The following is a 20,556-nucleotide window of genomic DNA, read 5'->3' as shown; positions in this document are numbered from 1 at the left end:
GTGCCTACGTTCGGGTATCGACTTGTGTTTCAGGGTTAAAAGTGTTGTTAAAAAATAGTAGATTATTAAGAAAGGGATGTAAGGGAAGATAAAAGTCTGGTGTGGCGCTCGGATGCAGTGTGAGCGCCTGTCACCCGAGTTGCACACTTTCCTTTTCATGTCAAATACTAGTAAAGTAAAAAACATATGGATTAAAAAAAACATTACTTCAAACGCAAAATAGACGCCGTTCGTAGAGTTGCGGAAACCTGCCATGATACAATATGTACAGTCAAAAGATTTAATTTAAGATCCATTTTGTACCTTGTCATAGGTAATGAAGTCTCTAGCGACTTTCATGTTGTTTTTCACTGTGACAAGGTACAGTAGAGTTCATAAATATGTATACATTTTTTCACCTTATTGCAATGGATTAAGATGACGAAATGTATACATATTTATGAAGTCAACTGTGCGAAATGAGTCACAAATGAAATCTCTTTACTACAAGTATACACTTTTTCTACTCGCACTTTTATTTCTCGATTAAATGACTGCCAGCGAGATCGAAAACAACTTCTTGACGCTTTTAGGATTGGCCTACTTCAAACAAATTAGCTATTAGCGGATATAAAAGGGATTATATTTAATTTTATTCATTTAAAGCGGTTTTTTTGTGTTTAAATTTATCATTTGGAAAAAAAGAAGACTTTTTTCGTGCAATGGCATTAATTTTCTTCCTCGCGTTGTCCCGGCATTTTTTCCACGGCTCATGGGAGCCTGAGGTACAACCCAGAGAATAAACTAGGCCTTATTGGGATTAGTCCGTGTTCCTCAAGATGTTTTCCTTTACAGAAAAGGTACTGGTAAATATCAAATGGTATTTCGTACATAAGTTCCGAAAAACTGATTGGTACGAGCCGGGGTTGGAACCCGCGATCTCCGGATTGAAAGTCGCACGCTCTTCCCGCTAGACCACCAGCGCTTCACACAGTTAATACAGTTCGCGTAAAATAATAATAAGTGTACAATTAAAATTCTAACAGAAGTCGTTTTTTTTACATTTAAACCTGATATTCGAGTAATAATGTGAGTGGGATACTAAGTGGATATTATTAAGATAAATTAGATCTTGTTATGCAGTAATTTGAATAATTAACTTACTCTAAGTAATTACTTAGTCTAATTACACGTTTGGATACGTACAATGTTTAACTTCTTAACGACTTGTACAATTACCAAACCAGAAGTTAAAAAATTACAAATTAAAAATTAGTTTATACTTATACAGGTACTTAATAGTCTAATCTAATAAGATTACATACCAGTAAAGTAAAAAAAAAGTTGATACTCTATGGCCCAAGGGCAGAAATTATGTTATAATTCAACTTATGCTGCTATGTTTTATTTCTAACCAAAAATATGAATTTAAATACTACCAACTTATACGATTGGTAACATAAATAGTAATACAAAAAAAAGGAAGTTAATTAGATACATTTTATTTACAATAACAATATACATAATGGATATTTACAGAGGTATTACTATAACTAGCTTAAGTCTAAAATAATACCTTGAGACATTTTACCAAGGATGCTGGCGGCATTTCATCGTTGTATCGCAATGCTGATACGTTGTGCGAGGAAGCCGCCAGCTCTTCGGTCACCAGTTACGTCAACCAGACGCTTCGCGATTTGTAATAACCCCCATAGTTGTAATTTAGGTAGGGTGTGAAATGAATTACAAATGAATGGAATCTCACACAGCCATATTATATCACTTTAAATTTACAGACTGATAGTAATACTTGGGGTAACTCCAGCCAGCAGATCCTGGACTAGGAAGGGGGAGGCGATGTTGATACAAAATAGATCATCTGAGCTGATTCAACCTAAGCGGCAGCGAGTCGGTAGATTATGTCAGCGTCGCATCACAACAGCTAATCCTCAAACACAAAATCAAACAAAATACGCTCGCACACCGGCTCAACAACAACCCCTGCCACCCCGCCGTAGGCACCTGCAGCCTGCCCGAAACACTGCCCGGAGCACCCAGTAGATAGGACTGGAGTGAAGGGTTCGCAGTCAGGATAGTAGGAGAGACGGGTATGTTTTAGCCGACCTGAATACAAGGCATCATGATGTCAGCATGGGGTAGATAGATACTATACATGGTGTGTAATAAATGCTTGGTATTAGGAATGTGAGGTTATGTAACTGATTTGATTAAATTTACAGACGCTTTTTTACATGCATATGTAATAAATTACCGACAAAGCACGAGCTACCAAGGGCGACCACGTTTTTCTTATCTTTTAAATCATCTTTTTTGACAGTTAATGCGTCTGACAACACTTTAGGTCAATGTCGTGAGAAACTGCACTTCACATACAAAATATTATGAATATTATGACTAGTGTTAATGTGAGAATTATTATAATCTATGAAATATAAACGTTTTGTTTAATTGTGATTTATGATTGTTTCTGGTTTTTTGTTTGTTGATGTCTTAATTTGGTAATACGAGGTTGTCATTTGAATATCACGTCTTTTATGCAATTGTCATTATTAAGTATTTATATAATTAAACTTGAATTGAATAGGGCGGTATTGTTCATAATATGCGTCTGTATTATGTAAATCAGACAAAAAATAGCTGAAAAATACAAGATAGTGAATATTAATTATAATTTTAGATATATTCGTGATTTAAGTCTGTAAACTTTAACTTTCCATTTGGCAATTTGACTCGCAAGTTGTTCTTTGAGAAATGCCACAACTTTAATTAGAGTTAATTTAATATAATTACCAAAATATAAATAAATACGGATCTGGCTTCATATAGGATGCAACCGGTAAAACATGATAAGGAAATATTATAACATAAAAATAAAATAAAATATCAGCGCCACTTTGAATTGACCGAGATGCCATTTGGGTTAAAAATATCCCATCTACTGACTAGATTCGCATCAAGCTAATATTGTACAGACTTTGGACAGAGCTGAAATAAATGTATTTAAAATACAAATACAAAATTTATCGAAAACTATTTTGTATTTTATTTATATTCCTAAAAAGTACAGGTATTATTTTGCATTTTTAAGAACATTAAAATGCAAAATGCTTTTTATCACTTTGTAACGAAAACGGATGGTACTGAGCGCGTACATATGGCCTACATCGTTCGGAATAAAAGTGATATATATTTATTACTATCCTATTCTATTCTACCTCTCTCTCTGACAGCACTAGTTGTGACACTAACCGGTGACAAGTTCGGCACCCGTAGACATAGTTACAAGCTTTTATTTAACTTGCAATGTAACTATTTATGTTTGTACGGGTCAAATCTTGCAAGCTAAATTTGACCTACTTCCCGGTTTCCGATGAAGCTGAAAATATGCATACCAAATGCATACATATATGTAAGTCGGGTGACAATGCAATATTATGGTACCATCGAGCTGATCTGATGGAGACACTAAGTGGCCATAGGAACTCTGATAAAACATCACAACGTAATTGTGTTTGTGGTTTTTGGAATTAGCTCGATGAGTATTAGTTGCCTGTGGAAAGAAAAGTACAGACAGCGAAAAAAGCTTGTACCGAAAATGAAATTTTTGCCATAATTATTCTTTTGGCGGCCTTATTAGGCCACACCGTAAGAATATTGGTAGGAGTTTAGGTTGTCATCTGACGATTTTTTTTTTTATTGCTAGATAAATAATTGATTATCTCCGAAATGGAGTTAATTCGAATCACTGGTACCTTTAAGAAAGTGACTTAACTTAAGCTCAGGAATGCACCCTTGAAATTAACGGAAAAAAAACGGTGTGTGTAGACGGATTCTATCCAATTTACTGCTTTAAAAAGGAAAAGCGCTTACGGCGCTACTATCAAGAAAGTTTCGCATTACTTAAACGGCGCAATTCAAGAAAACTATCGTTTTCTAAATAATACATGAGAAAGCGAACAGAAAACGCATTATCATCGAATAAAATAGATCATGGTTTTCTGGTCAATAGTCAGTATTTAACAGTAAGCTTTCTAGTGTATTCCGAGAAACAGTGCGTAAAAAGAAACCACTAAAGATGTGAGATTTAGATCAATTTAGTTGGTTACCGTTACCTGGCCAGGCTTATCGTTAATCGCAATCGTTAATGACTGAGGAAAATGGGGGAAATGAGCGTGAAAATACCGTGATGTAACAGTTGTCTAAGACGGAGATCACGTGAAAATAAAACGATTAATACCGATAAATTAAGTAACAGAAAAAATTACAACATGCGTTATATTTTTTTGGAGTGGCCTATTACCTGGAAATTATAGAATTCAAGCATTCAAGCAAGGACAACCGGGGGGGTTAGGGTCGGCAACGCGCTTGTCCTCTGGAGTTGCAGGCGTACATAGGCTGCGGAGACTGCTTAGCATCAGGCGGGCCTTATGCTTGTTTGCCACCGACAAAGTATAAAAAAAATTTAAGACATTTCTTAATGACATGAAATTTTTAGTTTTCAGTTACTTTTTACTTCACAAAAAAAGTTATACTATTGTTAAATTCCAAAAATTCTCGAAAATAGTTATACCAGTCTACTAAGAGTACTGTGACACTCTGGAATGAGTCTGACAACTGGGTGCCTAACCAAAATGCCAAACCGTTCGCTCCGTACCGAACTATACGCTAATGTCCCTCTGTCGCATAAATACCGAAGAGCGATAAAAAAAGATTATCGTTTCGTTCGCTACAGCGTAAACGTTTGGCATCTTAGCTAGTCCCTCTGAGGAGATTTTTTTTAATCCATCATGACGTTCGGGCTGACGCTGAGTCGTTTTAATACTTCTATTAAAACGACTCAATAAATAAACATAAAAAGGAACATTTAAACAGGGTATTTATCGCCTAAAAGTATTTTAAAACAAAAAAACAGCCCAAAGAATTTATCTTTGCGTCTGTTTCGTTGTTCAAATAGAAACACTGGGTTGGAAATCCTTTTAAAGCCACTAAGCAAATTCCAGCACAATTCAATCAGGTCCTTGCAGCTTCGACATCCGAATAGTTGCATAACAGACACCAACTACTCTCCAACTATCTCGTTCTCACCCTAGCTATTTCACAGAAGAGTGATAGGGATGAAAAGGTAGAATTGGATGTAGAATGCAAATAACGTGTAGACTGAGTAGCAATTTGATTGTAGCCGGATTGAATTGTTTCGCGTCACTGAAACATTTTCAATTGAATGGGAGGCGGATTCTAAAAATCATGGCTATTCCTTGATGTAACATTGAACATTTTAAAAATAGTTTTGCACCCCCTTGTGATTGAGATAAAGTTACAAAACTTGGCATATTTTAACAAAATAATAATTGTAACAAAATAAGGGGCTGCCACTTCTTCTAGCTAGAGTTTGAATTTTCCTATACAAACGTGAACCACTTTAATCTTGACCGAATCATCAGATCTTTTTGCATTCTTTTTTAGAACGACTTTTTTCTATCCTTACAACACAACCAAGGTTTTAACCACCAAACTCATATGCACGTGCAACCGCTGGAGAGATGAAGTGCAAAAAGACCTTAGCGAACTCGGCGCCGTCGACTGGACAGAAACGGCTTTGGACAGAGAAACATGGCGGTCTTTGGTGTCGGAGGCCAAAATCTACTTCGAGTCGCTGCGCAACAGCAGTAAGTAAATAAACTCATATGCAAGGTTAATAATAATACAGACAGTTGCCTACACATACAATATCCTACGATGATACTTTTCTTTTCGCGTGGTCATAAACAACCATTGAGATTCATGCAATACTTGTTTATTTAATTTGTCAGGAGGCTGCATCGTAGACAGTTGCGCAACTCCAGATCTCTTACGCAAGCATCCTCGACCAAACGGCGTGGCTGAACGCTCGCATAGGATGCTAACTGGCACAGATTGTGAGCATTGACCTTAGGAGACTGTCACACTCGTTTGAAGTTCTATATTCCAAATTCAAATAAGCACTGGCGTATTTTTATGTCTATCTATAACGCCATGTTTCTATAGGTGTCTCTTAACCAGTGATTGGTAGCATTAAACGGTAGCATTTTACTATGGAAGGTAGAGGCAAGGAACAGAAACTCCTTAGGCAGAATTGTTGCAAAAGTGTCCAGCTGTCAGCTATAAATAATAGTCCCAAATCTCTCCAGAGTAGCGCTAGAGTAGCTAAGAACCTAGGCGTTATTGACGGAGTGAAGTGCGCTGTCTATGATTAGATTTTTTTCTCAAGTATTGTTGTATTTTTTTCGGATTATTTTTGGTATATGGAGATTTAGTTCCTTGCTCTACCTTCCATACATTTTATGTTACATTAACGTCAAACGTAATAACTAATATGGATAACCCGTGTTGTTAAAAATAAAACCATATACGTATTGTTAAAAACTTTTTTCTATGTCTGATATTCGTATTGTCAATCAACTCCTTTTAAAATTAAGGATCTATTATATACAAAGAATTACTTTTCTACATCAACAGATTATAAACCAGTATTCCATTGTTTTTATTCAAGCTTCTAATAAAATCCTAACATATTTATATTTTCAAGGTGAAGATCGCTGACAACACATTAATTTTCCACCGTTGAAATCTCAGTTCGTGTAAATGACAATATTTTGTTATTTTAGTTATTAAGTAATGCACTAACACTTTTGGTTTCTTTCCTAAACATGGAAATTTTGTTGTATATAGCTTAGGTACTCGTACAAACATATACAATTCACATAAAAAAGAGTAAACATGGAAACGGACATCGCAAACAAGTCACATTTGCGGCGCCAACATTCCTTCGACCGGTTGTTTTGCTCATACTCCGATTTCGCGACCTGACCCACTGCGCTGCCGTGTATACCTACACTTAACGATAAAAGGGGTCACATTGTATGGAAATATTAGTGGAAAATAGTTTTAGTACTATTTCCAAATATTTTGCATGTCGCCTCGAATAGAGAGATGATAGGAACGAGTGATAAATAATATATTCATTTAAATCCACCTAGCTCCTTATTGTCTCAATTAAATATCTGTCTATTTCTTTTTATTAAGATTATGAACAACAACAACTGAAATAAATAAAAAAGAAAAAGAGACCGAGGCCTCTAGTGCCCTAGGCTAGAATCGAACCAGCGCCCTCTGCAATCGCGGAAGATGCCTAAAACTGCTCGGCCACCAGGGTCACGGCTGCATGGGTCGATTTTTTTCCTTCCTATACACAATTTCTTAAGGACTTATGGCGCCCTCTGGCTACACTAGGATAGAACAGTATGGTTTTTACCCCCTATCCAAATTAACTCACGTGATTCCGAGCTAGTGAGAGCTTTTTAGGGTTCCGTAGCCAAATGGCAAAAAACGGAACCCTTATAGATTCGTCATGTCCGTCTGTCTGTCCGATTCTGTCACAGCCACTTTTTTCCGAAACTATAAAAGCTATACTGTTCAAACTTGGTAAGTAGATGTATTCTATGAACCGCATTATGATTTTCATGGCCACATAAGAACCCTTGCTACCGACTGCTATCGGAGATTGGGATTCGTAATCCGCAATGCTCGTGAATTTGATAACCCCTTTGTCATTAAGCTTGTTTACACCGCCCTAGTTAGGAGCAAACTGGAGGCAGCGTCTATAGTGTGGAACCCCCACGAGGTCACTTATGCCCTGCTTCTAGAGAAAATTCAAAAGGCGTTTTTGCGATTCTTATATAAAAAAACCTATGGGTACTATCCCTTCCTTTACCCAACAAAATTTCTGCTTGGCACCCTGGGCTTTAACTCCTTGGAAGTGAGGCGTAATTATGCTCTCGTGACCGCGGCGTGCCGAATAATACGTGGGGATTCGGACTGTCCACAGCTGGTCTCGCAACTTTTACGCCTTCTAGTGCCCCCTCTGTTTCAATCAAAGACGAATTTTAGGCCACGTAAGCGCGACTTACTGGCAGTTCCTAAAGCGCGCACTGTGGCGTACAGGAACTCACCATTAGTTCGCGCCTTACAATACCTAAACGCACTTGTCAAATCAGCTCCTGACTGTGATGTTTTTGCCAGTAGTTGGAAGATACTATGTGACGAATGTAAGAAGTTATGTGAGGCGATGGATGATCACGCGTCTTCGGTTAGTATTTAAGTTTATTTGTTATTGTATAACACAACTTTACGTTAACGTTTTTGGATAGTAATTATATTGTATGCATTCCACAGTGCCTTAGTGTCTCACTGTAATACTGTGTAATCTGTTTGAATAAAAAAATAAAAATAAAATAAATGATGTTACACAAAAATAGAAAAAAAACAATAAATTTTGGGGGTTCCCCATACTTAGAACTGAAACTCAAAAAATCTTTTTTCATCAAACCCATACGTGTGGGGTATCTATGGATAGGTCTTTAAAAATGATATTGAGGTTTCTAATATCATTTTTTTCTAAACTGAATAGTTTGCGCGAGAGACACTTCCAAAGTGGTAAAAAGTGTGTCCCCCCCCCCCCCGTAACTTCTAAAATAACAGAATGAAAAATCTAAAAAAAATATATGATATACATTGCCATGCAAACTTCCACCGAAAATTGGTTCGAACGAGATCTAGTAAGTAGTTTTTTTTTAATACGTCATAAAAAAATTAAAAAAAAAATTTTTTCATCAAACCCATACGTGTGGGGTATCTAAGGATAGGTCTTCAAAAATGATATTTAGGTTTCTAATATCATTTTTTTCTAAACTGAATAGTTTACGCGAGAGACACTTCCAAAGTGAAAAAAAGTGTTTCCCCCCCCCCCCCCTGTAACTTCTAAAATAACGGAATGAAAAATCTAAAAAAAATATATGATATACATTACCATGCAAACTTCCAACGAAAATTGGTTTGAACCAGATCTAGTAAGTAGTTTTTTTAATACGTCATAAATGGTACGGAACCCTTCATGGGCGAGTCCGACTCGCACTTGGCCGCTTTTTTATTAAAAATAATTTATTTTTTGTCCTCATACAACGAATAATTGACCATACAAAAATGAAAGTGTACCCCTTAGTTGACTTCAAGACATCGCTCGATGAATGAGGTGAAAAGTGCAGACAATCAAGGTCACTTTTATATTTTGAGTAGTTTTGGCATGAAAGAAACAGCGGTTCGGGAATTTAGACTGATATAGAGAAGAAAAGGCGATGAGTATTCTTTCCTTTACAAACAATCAAACCATTTATTTATTTATTTGTTTGTTTATTTATTTATGTTTTTTTTAAAGAACAGCTAGAAAAACATAATGCTGATTTAGATAACAATAACAAAGCCAATAACAGGTAGTCACAGATTTATCTATCCACAGAGCAAAAAAGATGAGATAACGACACTAAAAAAACTTAAAAAATTAAATAAAAATAGCCGAACTCAGTAAATAATTACAATTAACTGAACTTAAGTAATAAATAAATAAATTTTGATAAATATCCTAAAACCAATTTTATTGTTGCACACGGGTGGCCTGGTGTAACATATAGTTCGCAAGTCCCAATTTTAGTGCAAATAGAAACATATAACATTTTGTTCTTTTATGCAAACATATCTTTCGGTGTAATCGAGAAGTGAAGTATGTGCCATCAGATATATCGGAGCGACCAGGGCGCTCACTAATAGGTCCCTGAATACGCCTCTATTGTCAAGGCGTTTGAGTGCGTGTGCAGATATATTTGAGCACCTCAGCCGCTCCGATATATCTGACGGCGACTGTACGTACTTAAATATAACTAGCGAGCTCGCAAATAAGTACAAGAAAAAACATGTAGAAACTAAATTCGAAGTAAGAAATTCGATTTGACTGAGCTCGCTCGAAATGCACTTATGGATTCTCAAAACTCGAACAGACCTCTACATTGGCAGACTGTGCAAAGTTCAATTTGAATGTGGTCTTGTTCGAGAAACTGGTTGCAAATGTCAGTTAGGCAATGCAGCTGAACTGCGACAGGTAATGACCGATGGGATTGTGCAGCCAGATATATCGGAGCGAAAGAGGTCCTCTTAAATATTTGATTACGACAATGAACGGTATTAGACATTTTCTCATTACAACATCGTTTTAAGTAAATTAGATTCAACTAGCTAGAAGATTCTATATTTTTCGTCGCGAAATATGTGTAAATATTTATATACAATGTTGTTATTCATTCAAGTACTACTTCAATAAAAGCATTAATACAGAGCATAATTGAAAAGTAGAGGCAGATTAAAGCGATCATATCACTACTGAGCGGTATCTTCCAGATATCTTTTGGAAGGCGGAAGACTAGTTTAAATCAACGGAATGAGTAGTTTAGTATCAGTGAGGCCACACTGCTGCGTTGCGTTGCGTCGTGTTGTTTCGTCGCAAGCGTCATCGCAGCGTCAACGCTACGTCGTTTTACATATATTTCATTGATATGCCACATTAATGCGTTGCGACGACGCGACGCAAACGCAACGCACCAATGTAACCTCACTCTAATAAAACGGTTAATTTAATAAAGTACTTAGATGTAAAAAACGATAGCAATTAAACGCTTGCAGTGTGTACCGTAATATCATCAAGCTAGAATAAAAACCAGTGGATTACATCCCAATTCCAGGCATATAAGAATACTAAGCCCTAATGGTAAATGCAAATGTGAACGTTGATACCAGGCGAGCAAGTGAGCGGTTGAATAAAATGTGGGGCAGCGGAGAAACTTGCATACCATCGGATAAAATTATGTTAAATGTAATAACGTAGCGGTCAAGTGCGCCGAGGGTTTATCCTACTTTAATAAGATTAAAGATAAGTGTGGAAGTTTCACAAAAAAAACAGATGAGGTTCAAGTAGTAGCTACCCATGCAAACTTGTCATAATATTGAATATTTATTATATTACAACAAAAAAGGGAAACTAATACGAAAAATGTTCGCAAAAAAAACGGAGTCCATAAAATTTAAATTGGTTAGTGTTAAATAGTTAGAATGCTTTTTTAAACTTTCAATGTCACCCAGTTTGAAATAGATTTGTAAATTTCACTTTTTTGCATATAAGTTGGGCGATAATAATTTATGAAATTATCAATATTCAGAATCACTGAATCTTGCAGCAATTCTATTTGGAGGTACATACCGGTGTATTTTAAAATATAATTCAATGATTATTTATATAATATACATAAATAAGGAAGTGATAACTTATGAAATAAGAGTGTCAATCAACGAATAAACAATAGAGTAAAATTACCGAACGCTTTATTTAACTTTCGCATTATTATCAGAATTTCATGTCGCACTTATAATAAAATTTAATATTAAAATTTTAATACTTATTTTCACTTAGAATCGAACTACTAAAATGATCTTATATTTTATGCAGATAATTATTTAATAAGTATGTACCTATTACATTTTCACGCTTAGAACAGCTAAACTAATTGCAACAAAATTTTAAGTAGATGGCTAGAAGTTTTTTTTAGTTTTGCGGAATGACCGCATAAACTTAAACTTGAAATGGGGATGACCAAAAAAAATTTAATAATATCCATCTACTTCCTAAATAAAAGTCATTGAAAAAAAAAAAAAAATATATATATATATACATATTAAAACTCACCTATACACAGAACCACAACGGCGAGAACGCCCGAACGCATCACGATATCCGAACTGTGCTATCACTTATTATGCGCACGCGTCTACTGCGTGCGATGCGCGGCGCGAAACTGGTGGCTGCGCGGCGCGCGACGTGCTTTACAACGGGCTAGGCTCAAGGGGCTCAAGCTCAAGACCCGCTAATCTTACACGGCCATACTTTAACGGAAAAAATGTAATTCTTAATAGTCTAGACTTAGATTGCAAATTTCGTTAGAATAAAGTTTTCTGAAGGATTGCAAGCTGTGCGGCGGCCGGCGCGCAACGCAACACGCTTTACAACGGGCTAGGCTCAGAGGCTCAAGCTTAAGACCCGCTTATCTTGTGACGTCAAATCTAAACTTAGTACATAAATTACTGACGAAAAAACTAAAAGGTTTTGCAACAAGTTACAAGTATGTGTCCAAATTGCGGCAAGTTTAAAAAAGTTGGTAATTAGGGAAACTTTAATTACGGAAACGGAAAATTTCGATCATCCTTCAAAAATATGAGACGTTTCCCAAATTGTTCATGGTGGATATTTCAGCATTTCTGAAACTTTCCGACGCCACATCAGTACCTATGTGGACTGTAAATTTGCCTCAAAAATTATATTCAAACACACAAGTAAAAATTAAATAAAAACGGGAAAAAATTAGGATAAATTTTACAAAAAAAATATTGGACCCGGGTACGTTCTTAAACTACGTCCGAAAGAGAGGTAAGGGCACTGTGAATGTCATCTCGCTTTGTGTGGTAGGGCACAGCGAGTGGATGTCATTTCTGATCTAGAGTAGAGCCCAACTGGGGAAGTACCTCCACCTTACAGAAAAGAGCAGCCAAATAACACTAGACCCTACTCATAGTATTGTGTTCCTGCTGGTGAGAGCTCCTTGCCAGAGCTCAACGAGGGGGGGGGGTTAGGGTGGAGCCTATGTCTCCTCTGGAGTTGCAGGCGTACATAGGCTACGGAGACTGCTTACCATCAAGTGGGCCGTATGCTTGTTTGCCACCGATGTAGTATAAAAGAAAATCCTCTAAACCCTGACTGGGAAGAATATCGTTATTAAAACTGGTCAACAGCATGACATTTTATTCAAAAGATTTCGACTGTAAATTTAACTTGACAATTGGATCTGGCGGTACCCTGCGTACAGCCCGTATTTATTTTTGGCTAGGTTCAAGAGGTTCTAGACCCTTGACCTACACAGACCCCGCAACTGAACTTCCCGCGGGTCTTGGGACTCTTGTGAACCGTCAAACATAAAACAAAAAAAAAACTATAAAACAAGGATCTAAAAACATAATAAAAACACTTCCATTAAAAACTATTAAATAAAAAAAGCCCTAACTCATAGTCACTCTGTATAACAATATGCTGATATAATTTTAAAAAAAAGTCCTAAATATAAGGGGGAACATATTTTATGTAGACGTCAATTATATATTTGGTTATAATAGTTTTCCCAATGAATGAATCAATGCATGAAAAGAATGAAATACTTTATTGCGATTAACAGGCAAAGTTGGCATTAACAGGCAGGTCGAGGCAGGGACTGGTTGCGCTTGCGCATACGCGTCACGCAATTCATTTTACTCTGGGATAGGCTCACGGAAACTCGTAAAATTTGGCCCTCAAGCGACCGAATGTAAAATAGCACCACATTCAAAGCTGTCAAAGTTTAAGGAGAATTTAAGACTTAAAATTTTAGGCTAAAAATGTAGTTAATTTTCAGGACCAGCGACTGCGCAAAGCGCATCTTGTTTTACTTAATCTTGTGTCAAAATGACTGCGAATTTTATTCATTAATCGAGACACAATGAGACAAATATCAAATCTAGATGGTACTTTGACTCTATTTCATCCTCTATAACAAAATATGAATTCATTTTACCAGTTTCCACTTTCTCAAATTAGCCAATTAAATATCGCTGCATCAATTTGCTCAAAGCTTTCCAAAATGCAGCGAGACCCGTCTTCACGGTTTGACCCAATACTAATTGTCAGCAGCTTGCGGCTAGCATAGTGATGTGCTGTATAGAAAAATATTTGTTTTATTCCTAAAATATTATTAGGTTCCGGGAATATTCCCCGAAAACTACTAGAACAAAGAAAACAGAAAGTATGTGTATACGGTTAATAACATACACAGTAACTTCACGTTTGCAACATAAATTTAAAATTTACTTTTTTTTATAGCACGTCGAGGGCAAACAAGCATACGACCCGCCTGATGGTAAGCAGTCACCGTAGCCTATGGACGCCTGCAACACCAGGTAGGTATTACATGCGCGTTGCCGACCCTTTACTTACTCTCTCTATACAAAAAAAAATACTCTCTCTATACTTTAATACCGACAGTACAACACTGAACACATTCACCGAATGTTTAGTTTCACTTAAACTCCATTCGACCCCCCAACTACCAGCCCAATTGATGTGTTCCTTTACATACACGTCGATGGTCCAGAACTTCTTAACCTCAAGGCAGATGCTCCTCATAATCGAACTTGAAAATTGTCCTTGTCCGAACCACGTTTCTGTCGAATTTCTTGAATACTCGTGATATCGTCTGACAACGTCTGCATCCCTAATTGAGAGTTGTAATAAAGCAACAGAGAATATTCTCGACGATATGGCAACGGAAAAACTTCTCTGTAAAGGTAAAATCCCGCGCCACAGCACTAGTTTGCTCCCCCAGCCCCTAACAAATTAAACACTAGCCTAGATCAAACCGATAACTTTGAGATTCCAATCTAAACCTGCTAATAATTAGGTCCAAATTGCAATTTCTTGATCGGTGGTTGATGTTGTTTTGTTTTGAAGCTGGGTAACCGACTAACCGCTGACATGAGCCGACTGGCTACACGAGTAGTCGGTAAACCATCTAGTCAATACGATTGAACTACATATATTCCATTAACAGTACAATATGTATCGATTTTTCTTGTACTTACAATTAACACGTTATAAGGAGCGATCATGAAACCCACTTGGTGTGTTAAACTTGGCTCTTATCTTATCTTATGGTTTTCGGGGGCCCATGGGGACTTTGACCCATAGGGATCTTTTGTGTAATTACCCCCTTAGGAAAGATCCGTCTACTCAAGAACTTTTCCGACAATCTCCATAACAATTCAAAAAAGCTACCCATGAGCTCCATCATCCGGCGATGATGGAGCTCATGGGTAGCCTTTTTGAATTCCTTTGAAAACTTGGTTCACATTGTCCGGTGAGGTAAGAGAAATACCGATACCGGCGCAAGAGAGAGACGCTAGTCGGACCACGCTAAGTTTTACTTGCTTTGCTTATCGATAATCGATTTGTCGATGTTTCATTTTGACAATCCCTCGTTTTTGCTACAAAATTATCTAAGTATACACTGTGGTCATAAAATATGTGCATTCCCGTTTGCCACGGAGGTTTTGGGCTTATACTGAGCAACTTACTATGGGACCAACCCAGAAATCGCGAAAACAAAAATCTTGGCTGTTTCATACATTTTACCTGGTCCATTTTCTATGGTAGGTAATTTTTTTTTCGCGATTTCGGGGTTAGCAAAATATCATAACAATACTGCATTGACTGCTATTACTGCCATCCACACTCTCAACACAACTGTCGTGTAATTTACGTAATCGGGAGCCAGGAAGACGGCGGCGGTTATTGTGTAGTCTTTGTTTCTCAGAGGCGATAGTAATCGTCATTATCAGAATGGAACGTGCTACTTACACAGGGCTGTCAAAAATCAAGACTACCACAGGTGTAGAATGTACAAGATTGCCTATCTAAAATCAAAAGCGTGACGAAAATCGGAATGAATTGAAGTGCCAATGGAAGTATTTAATTCGGAAATAAGTGATTACATAAATTATTGGAACGAAGTTCCTTATCAGACAGTTTGCGGATGGGGATAAGGCGAAAAAAAGTGTAGGATTTTTCCGTCACGGCCATCTTTTGTTTGAATTCTCGAGAATCAGTTAGTAGCCTAATTTCACCGACTTACGTGGGGTGAAATCACCAAAAGATGACCAGTTAAGCGACTACCCCAACTTTAGATTTTTTTTACATATGTTGTAACTTATTTTTAACAACGCTAATTTTTTAATATGATTCAGCATATATTATAATCTAGATTAGAATTCATTATTCCAAATGCTCATATTGTAATTCAGTATTTTTATAAAAAATATTATATGATGAAATAGGGCAAAACGCCCAGAAGATGAACACCGTGCCCTATCTCTGAACGTTTTGACCCCAAAAGATGAACCAGTATAAAACCAAAATCACGTACCCTAATATTGAACGACATGATGCCAATAGAAGAACTAGTATAGACAGAGTGTAACTTTGCCCCTTTTGTTAAATTCTCACCACTAAGCAATTTTAATCGGTAGCGAAAAAAATGGTCTATAAAATCGCAGTTTAAATTATTTGTGCCAAGGAGAGAGAAAAAATGCCCTAGGTGGAATTTTGCTCCAAGAAGAAAATATGATCCTCAAATAAATTAAAACGACTTAATAAATTAACTTCTACACTTTTTAAATTTGTATTTGTAATATAAAAAAGTAATTAAGCTACCGATTAAAGATATAAAATTCACTATTTTTACAATAAAATAATTAATAAATATTATAGGACATTATTACACAAATTGACTAAGTCCCACAGTAAGCTCAATAAGGCTTGTGTTGAGGGTAAGTACCCTCAAGTACAACGATATATATAATATATAAATATTTATAAATACTTAAATACATAGAAAACACCCATGACTCAGGAACAAATATCCATGCTCATCACACGAATAAATGCCCTTACCAGGATTTGAACCCGGGACCATCAGCTTCATAGGCAGGGTCACTACCCACTAGGCCAGACAGGTCGTCAAAATTACTTCATACCATTAAAACCTACGTCTCGTTTAAGTTTGTGGGTATATCAAAAATCCATGCAGTATTATTTCAAGCTCCCTGACTAATTGTTGACACCCCTGGCACCAACGTAATGACGGAGGCGAGATCTTTCTAGGAAACCTATACTGTAAAGATTGGCAGATAACATTCTCGAGAGATCACCTAGAATTAGTGGGGTGAGAAGACACAAAAGTCAAATCTCGTACTGTACTTACCTCGTTATAAATATAGAGATCTACAGGTACAGTTATGGTTTTAAATATTGACACAGACAAAGTATCAGAAATATGTATACACTACCTTAATGTACGGGCAATAAGGTCGTCTACACATATTTTTGGCAACTTATCCTTGTCGATATTTAATACATTGACTGTAAGAGTATGACTAATAAACCTGTACATTGAAATAGCTATTTGTTTTACAATGGGGCAAAGTTGTTGTTTAACAGCTCGTGCTAATATTGATACCCGAGCAAGCGAAAGATTCCAGGAAATTAATTCAAATGAACGCTATTAAATATTTATTAAGTATACAATATCATCACTTTAAAATAAATTCCTACAGCCAAAATAAGGAAACAACTCAAAAATTGCATCTAATTAATTACTTTGTCACTCTTGTGAATAAAAAGAAACTTTCTGATCAGTTTTTGAAGTATCAAGTTAAAGAGATCCTTTACAAACTGGTGTGGAAAAAAATAGTTTTACGCTAGGTACAGTGAGCTACGAAATTGCATGGAGAAATTATGAATGAATTCATTTGTAAAGTCGCCATGCACCTTTACGGCTGATGGTGTAACATACAATTGGCAGCCCAACATACTTACCAAGCATCTTCCTTTTTGCCACAGCTATGGGAGCCTGTGCGGGAGTCCGCTTGGCCTAAATATGTTACTAGATTTTACGAAAGTGACTGCCATTAAACCTTCCAACCTAGAGAAAAAAATTAGGCCTTATTAAGCTTAGTCCGGTTTCTTCATTATGTTTTCCTTAACCGAAAAGCGACTGGTAAATATCAAATGATATTAAAACATTTAATAGTCTAATAACAATAGGTTTAGTGACGTTTAACTTTGCTCCGGGATGACGCGGAACCAACTCATCACGCGCTTTCACTATAGCGGTTACCTCACGACTCCCAGTTAACAATGTTTAGTATATTCTGACGCACCACACACACCATAGGATGGAGTAGACTCTGAGCACACTAACTTTGCAGAAACTTGATAGTAAGAACGCATATCCATTCACAAGATACCGATTTTAGCAAAAGGTGCCCTAAATTGCTCTGATATTTTGCAGATACGACGGCTCAGTGACATGTTATTTTCAAAAATCGATAACTTTGTTTCTGCTAAAGCATAGTCAAAAATCATTTCTGTTTTATAAAGATAGAAAAACGAAGACGTTTATTTTATGCTATAGTTATGTGCTGTTATAATAAAAATAATAATTAAAAATACACAAAGTTGACCCAAAGAAATAATTACAGATTTTTAGCAGAAAGTTTTTTTTTTATATAAAATCTAAAGCAATAACATATCTTTTTTGTACTCAATTTAAAGAAGACTAAATGAACTTTCAAATGGTACTAAACACCTTGATAGTTTTCTTATAAAAATGCTGAGTATAAGTAAATCAATTTCCGATAAGAAACTTGAATTACTCAACTTACCGTGAAACAATACGTTATGTTCATGATTTTTTGTGGCGAATTTAGATACTGGAGAACTAAAATATAGTCATAAAATACTCTGATACACTTATGAGCAGGGCCCATATATATATATATATATATGACGCAAAAATGACGTAATTTAACATACAGGGATTTACTATAAATTTAGATAACTTACTTATTGATGGGTATCATAATAAATACTTGATACGTGAATAAAAGCTTGTTACGCTGTTAAAAACCAAAAATATGTATTATTTCATAAATTAATAATCTATTATTTATTTGTGTGACAATAAAATGAAAGTCAGTTAGACGTTTCTATACTGATTGTCAAGTATATGTATCAGTTAGGTACCTAAAGAGGTTGACAAATGATTAATTATTATGAAAATACTAATTGGAATCATACTCTATGTAGCGTAACGTAATTTTTCTGTCAACGGCATGAAATATACGGGCTCTGCTTATTAGCTTTAAATAAAATGTATATTAATACTGTTATTGCAGGTTTTCAACTTACTATAACAGAAATGATCTTGGCTGCCACAGGCACCGGGTTGTACTTACAGCTCACTGTCACATGTTTTAATCGCTAATCCTGTGTAGTAGGTAGGTACAGTCATTCTGTAACAGCTTAACAAAAAGTGATGTCTTAAATATAGAACAACTAAGACCGTAAAAGATATACTTTTGAATGTGAATTTTAGAAATTTATCAATATTTGGAAAAGTTATCTGGGATGTCAGATATTTTTGGCGCGTTGTTTCATCCGCTTCTATTAATGCTGACTGTACATAATGATTTAGTACAATTTATGGTTCATGTACGATACTACAACTATTAAATGACTATTCATTCGTCAAAAAATATTTGGTAATCTCAGAAATGTGGGGATTTAAATTACGAAACACGTCCAAAAACTACTAGCTTATTATTTTGAAGTGAGAATTTATCATTTATGTTTGTTAATATTAAGTGGGAATAAAATATAGTTAACTAATAAACGAATACACGCTGAGTATTTCAATATAACACTAATTAAAATATATTAATTTGACCACTTACGGTATTTAGAAACACAACTATTCTTTCTACTCGCCGATTGTAATGGTTGAATTAAGATTTCGTATACCAAACTATAATTGCGTACTTTTCATACATGGGCTCCCAACTAAACTATAAAATTTCTTTCGATACGTTGTCAAATAAAATAAAAAAATATCGCGCTCCCAATTACCACGCTCCCATAGAACGGGAGACGGGCGGGGGCTATCGCGTTTATGTCTTCTGTGTCAATTTCGTACCTCACTTAAGCAACTCAGCAAGCTTCGTTGCCTAAACACGGTACTCAACTGAAAAGCTCTCTATTATACCGCGATTGTATAAAATACTATTCACTTACATCTCAGCGTTTCGTAAGGCAGTGTCTTACGTGAGCGAATAACTTGCGAACGCGAAGCGGCGCGGGTGAATTCAATCCTTTGATACCTATGGAAGTGTCCTACGCGGGCGATCTCCGAATGCCGTTGGGCCGCCGCGTCGCGCCGCATCGCATTCGCGAGTCATCGCCCACGTAAGCCGCGCTGTTAGAAGTCATTATAGTTGAGTCGGGAGCCCATAATGAAAAGTATCCGATTACAATTTGGTATAAGTACGAAGTCTTAATTCAACCATTAAAGTCGACGAGTACAAAACTATAATTCCATTAAATACACATCCCCGAACGTCATATCACTATCTTATAGTGGGTAACCGGATATATAGGTACATTATGAAGCCGCGCCAAGTTACCAGACGTCTACCAACTTCCCTTTAACTTTTAATGACTTTTCAACTAACCGATCTACATATGAGCTCGGTATGATGTCATATTTTTAAGATTTTCTTATTCATAAACGTCTGCTAAAGTTGACAAGCCGCTAATAATCGTTTCTCCCTTTCCATCACACCAATACGTCGGAAAGGGACAAACGATTATTAGCGGCTTGCCAACTTTAGTAGACGTTTATGAATAAGGGGGTTTATCGTAACCATATCTTGACAAAGTAATTATTTTTGAATTTATAACACGCGCGTTGCACACTATAACAGTTGACTAATTATTTAGAATATAATAGAAACCATTCCTGGCAAACTATGAAAAACAGGTAAAAAAAAGTAGAATAATCAAAGTCACAACTACACACAACACGGAGACTTATAGACTATTTCTGTGCATACCTTACTAGCTAGGCTAGGAAACGTTTTTTTTTAAAGAAACAGTGCGGTGGGACCACGGTTAAAATAAATTACCCGTAGACCTGTTTAGAACGGTGGGACAACGGGTAAAAAAAA

At 36.2% G+C, this 20,556-nt stretch overlaps 1 protein-coding gene across 4 annotated transcripts in view; it reads right to left on the bottom strand.

The window, feature by feature from the left end:
* The window catches only part of LOC133529699 (protein Skeletor, isoforms B/C), a 102,348-nt gene extending 89,938 nt beyond the window's left edge, over positions 1–12,410 (bottom strand). The window contains exon 1 of one of the 4 annotated variants that reach the window (XM_061867486.1): positions 11,603–12,410. In XM_061867486.1, coding sequence (XP_061723470.1) covers positions 11,603–11,642 — 40 coding nt within the window. In that variant the 5' untranslated portion in view covers positions 11,643–12,410. The remainder of the gene's footprint in view (positions 1–11,602) is intronic. The other 3 variants (XM_061867484.1, XM_061867485.1, XM_061867482.1) reach the window with 3 other exon arrangements.
* Between the last annotated feature and the right edge of the window lie 8,146 nt (positions 12,411–20,556).

The sequence above is a fragment of the Cydia pomonella genome, chromosome 21 (assembly GCF_033807575.1).
Source record: "Cydia pomonella isolate Wapato2018A chromosome 21, ilCydPomo1, whole genome shotgun sequence".
NCBI lineage: Eukaryota > Metazoa > Arthropoda > Insecta > Lepidoptera > Tortricidae > Cydia > Cydia pomonella.
The sequence above is the reverse complement of the archived record's forward strand: the minus strand, read 5'-3'. Positions and strand labels throughout refer to the sequence as shown.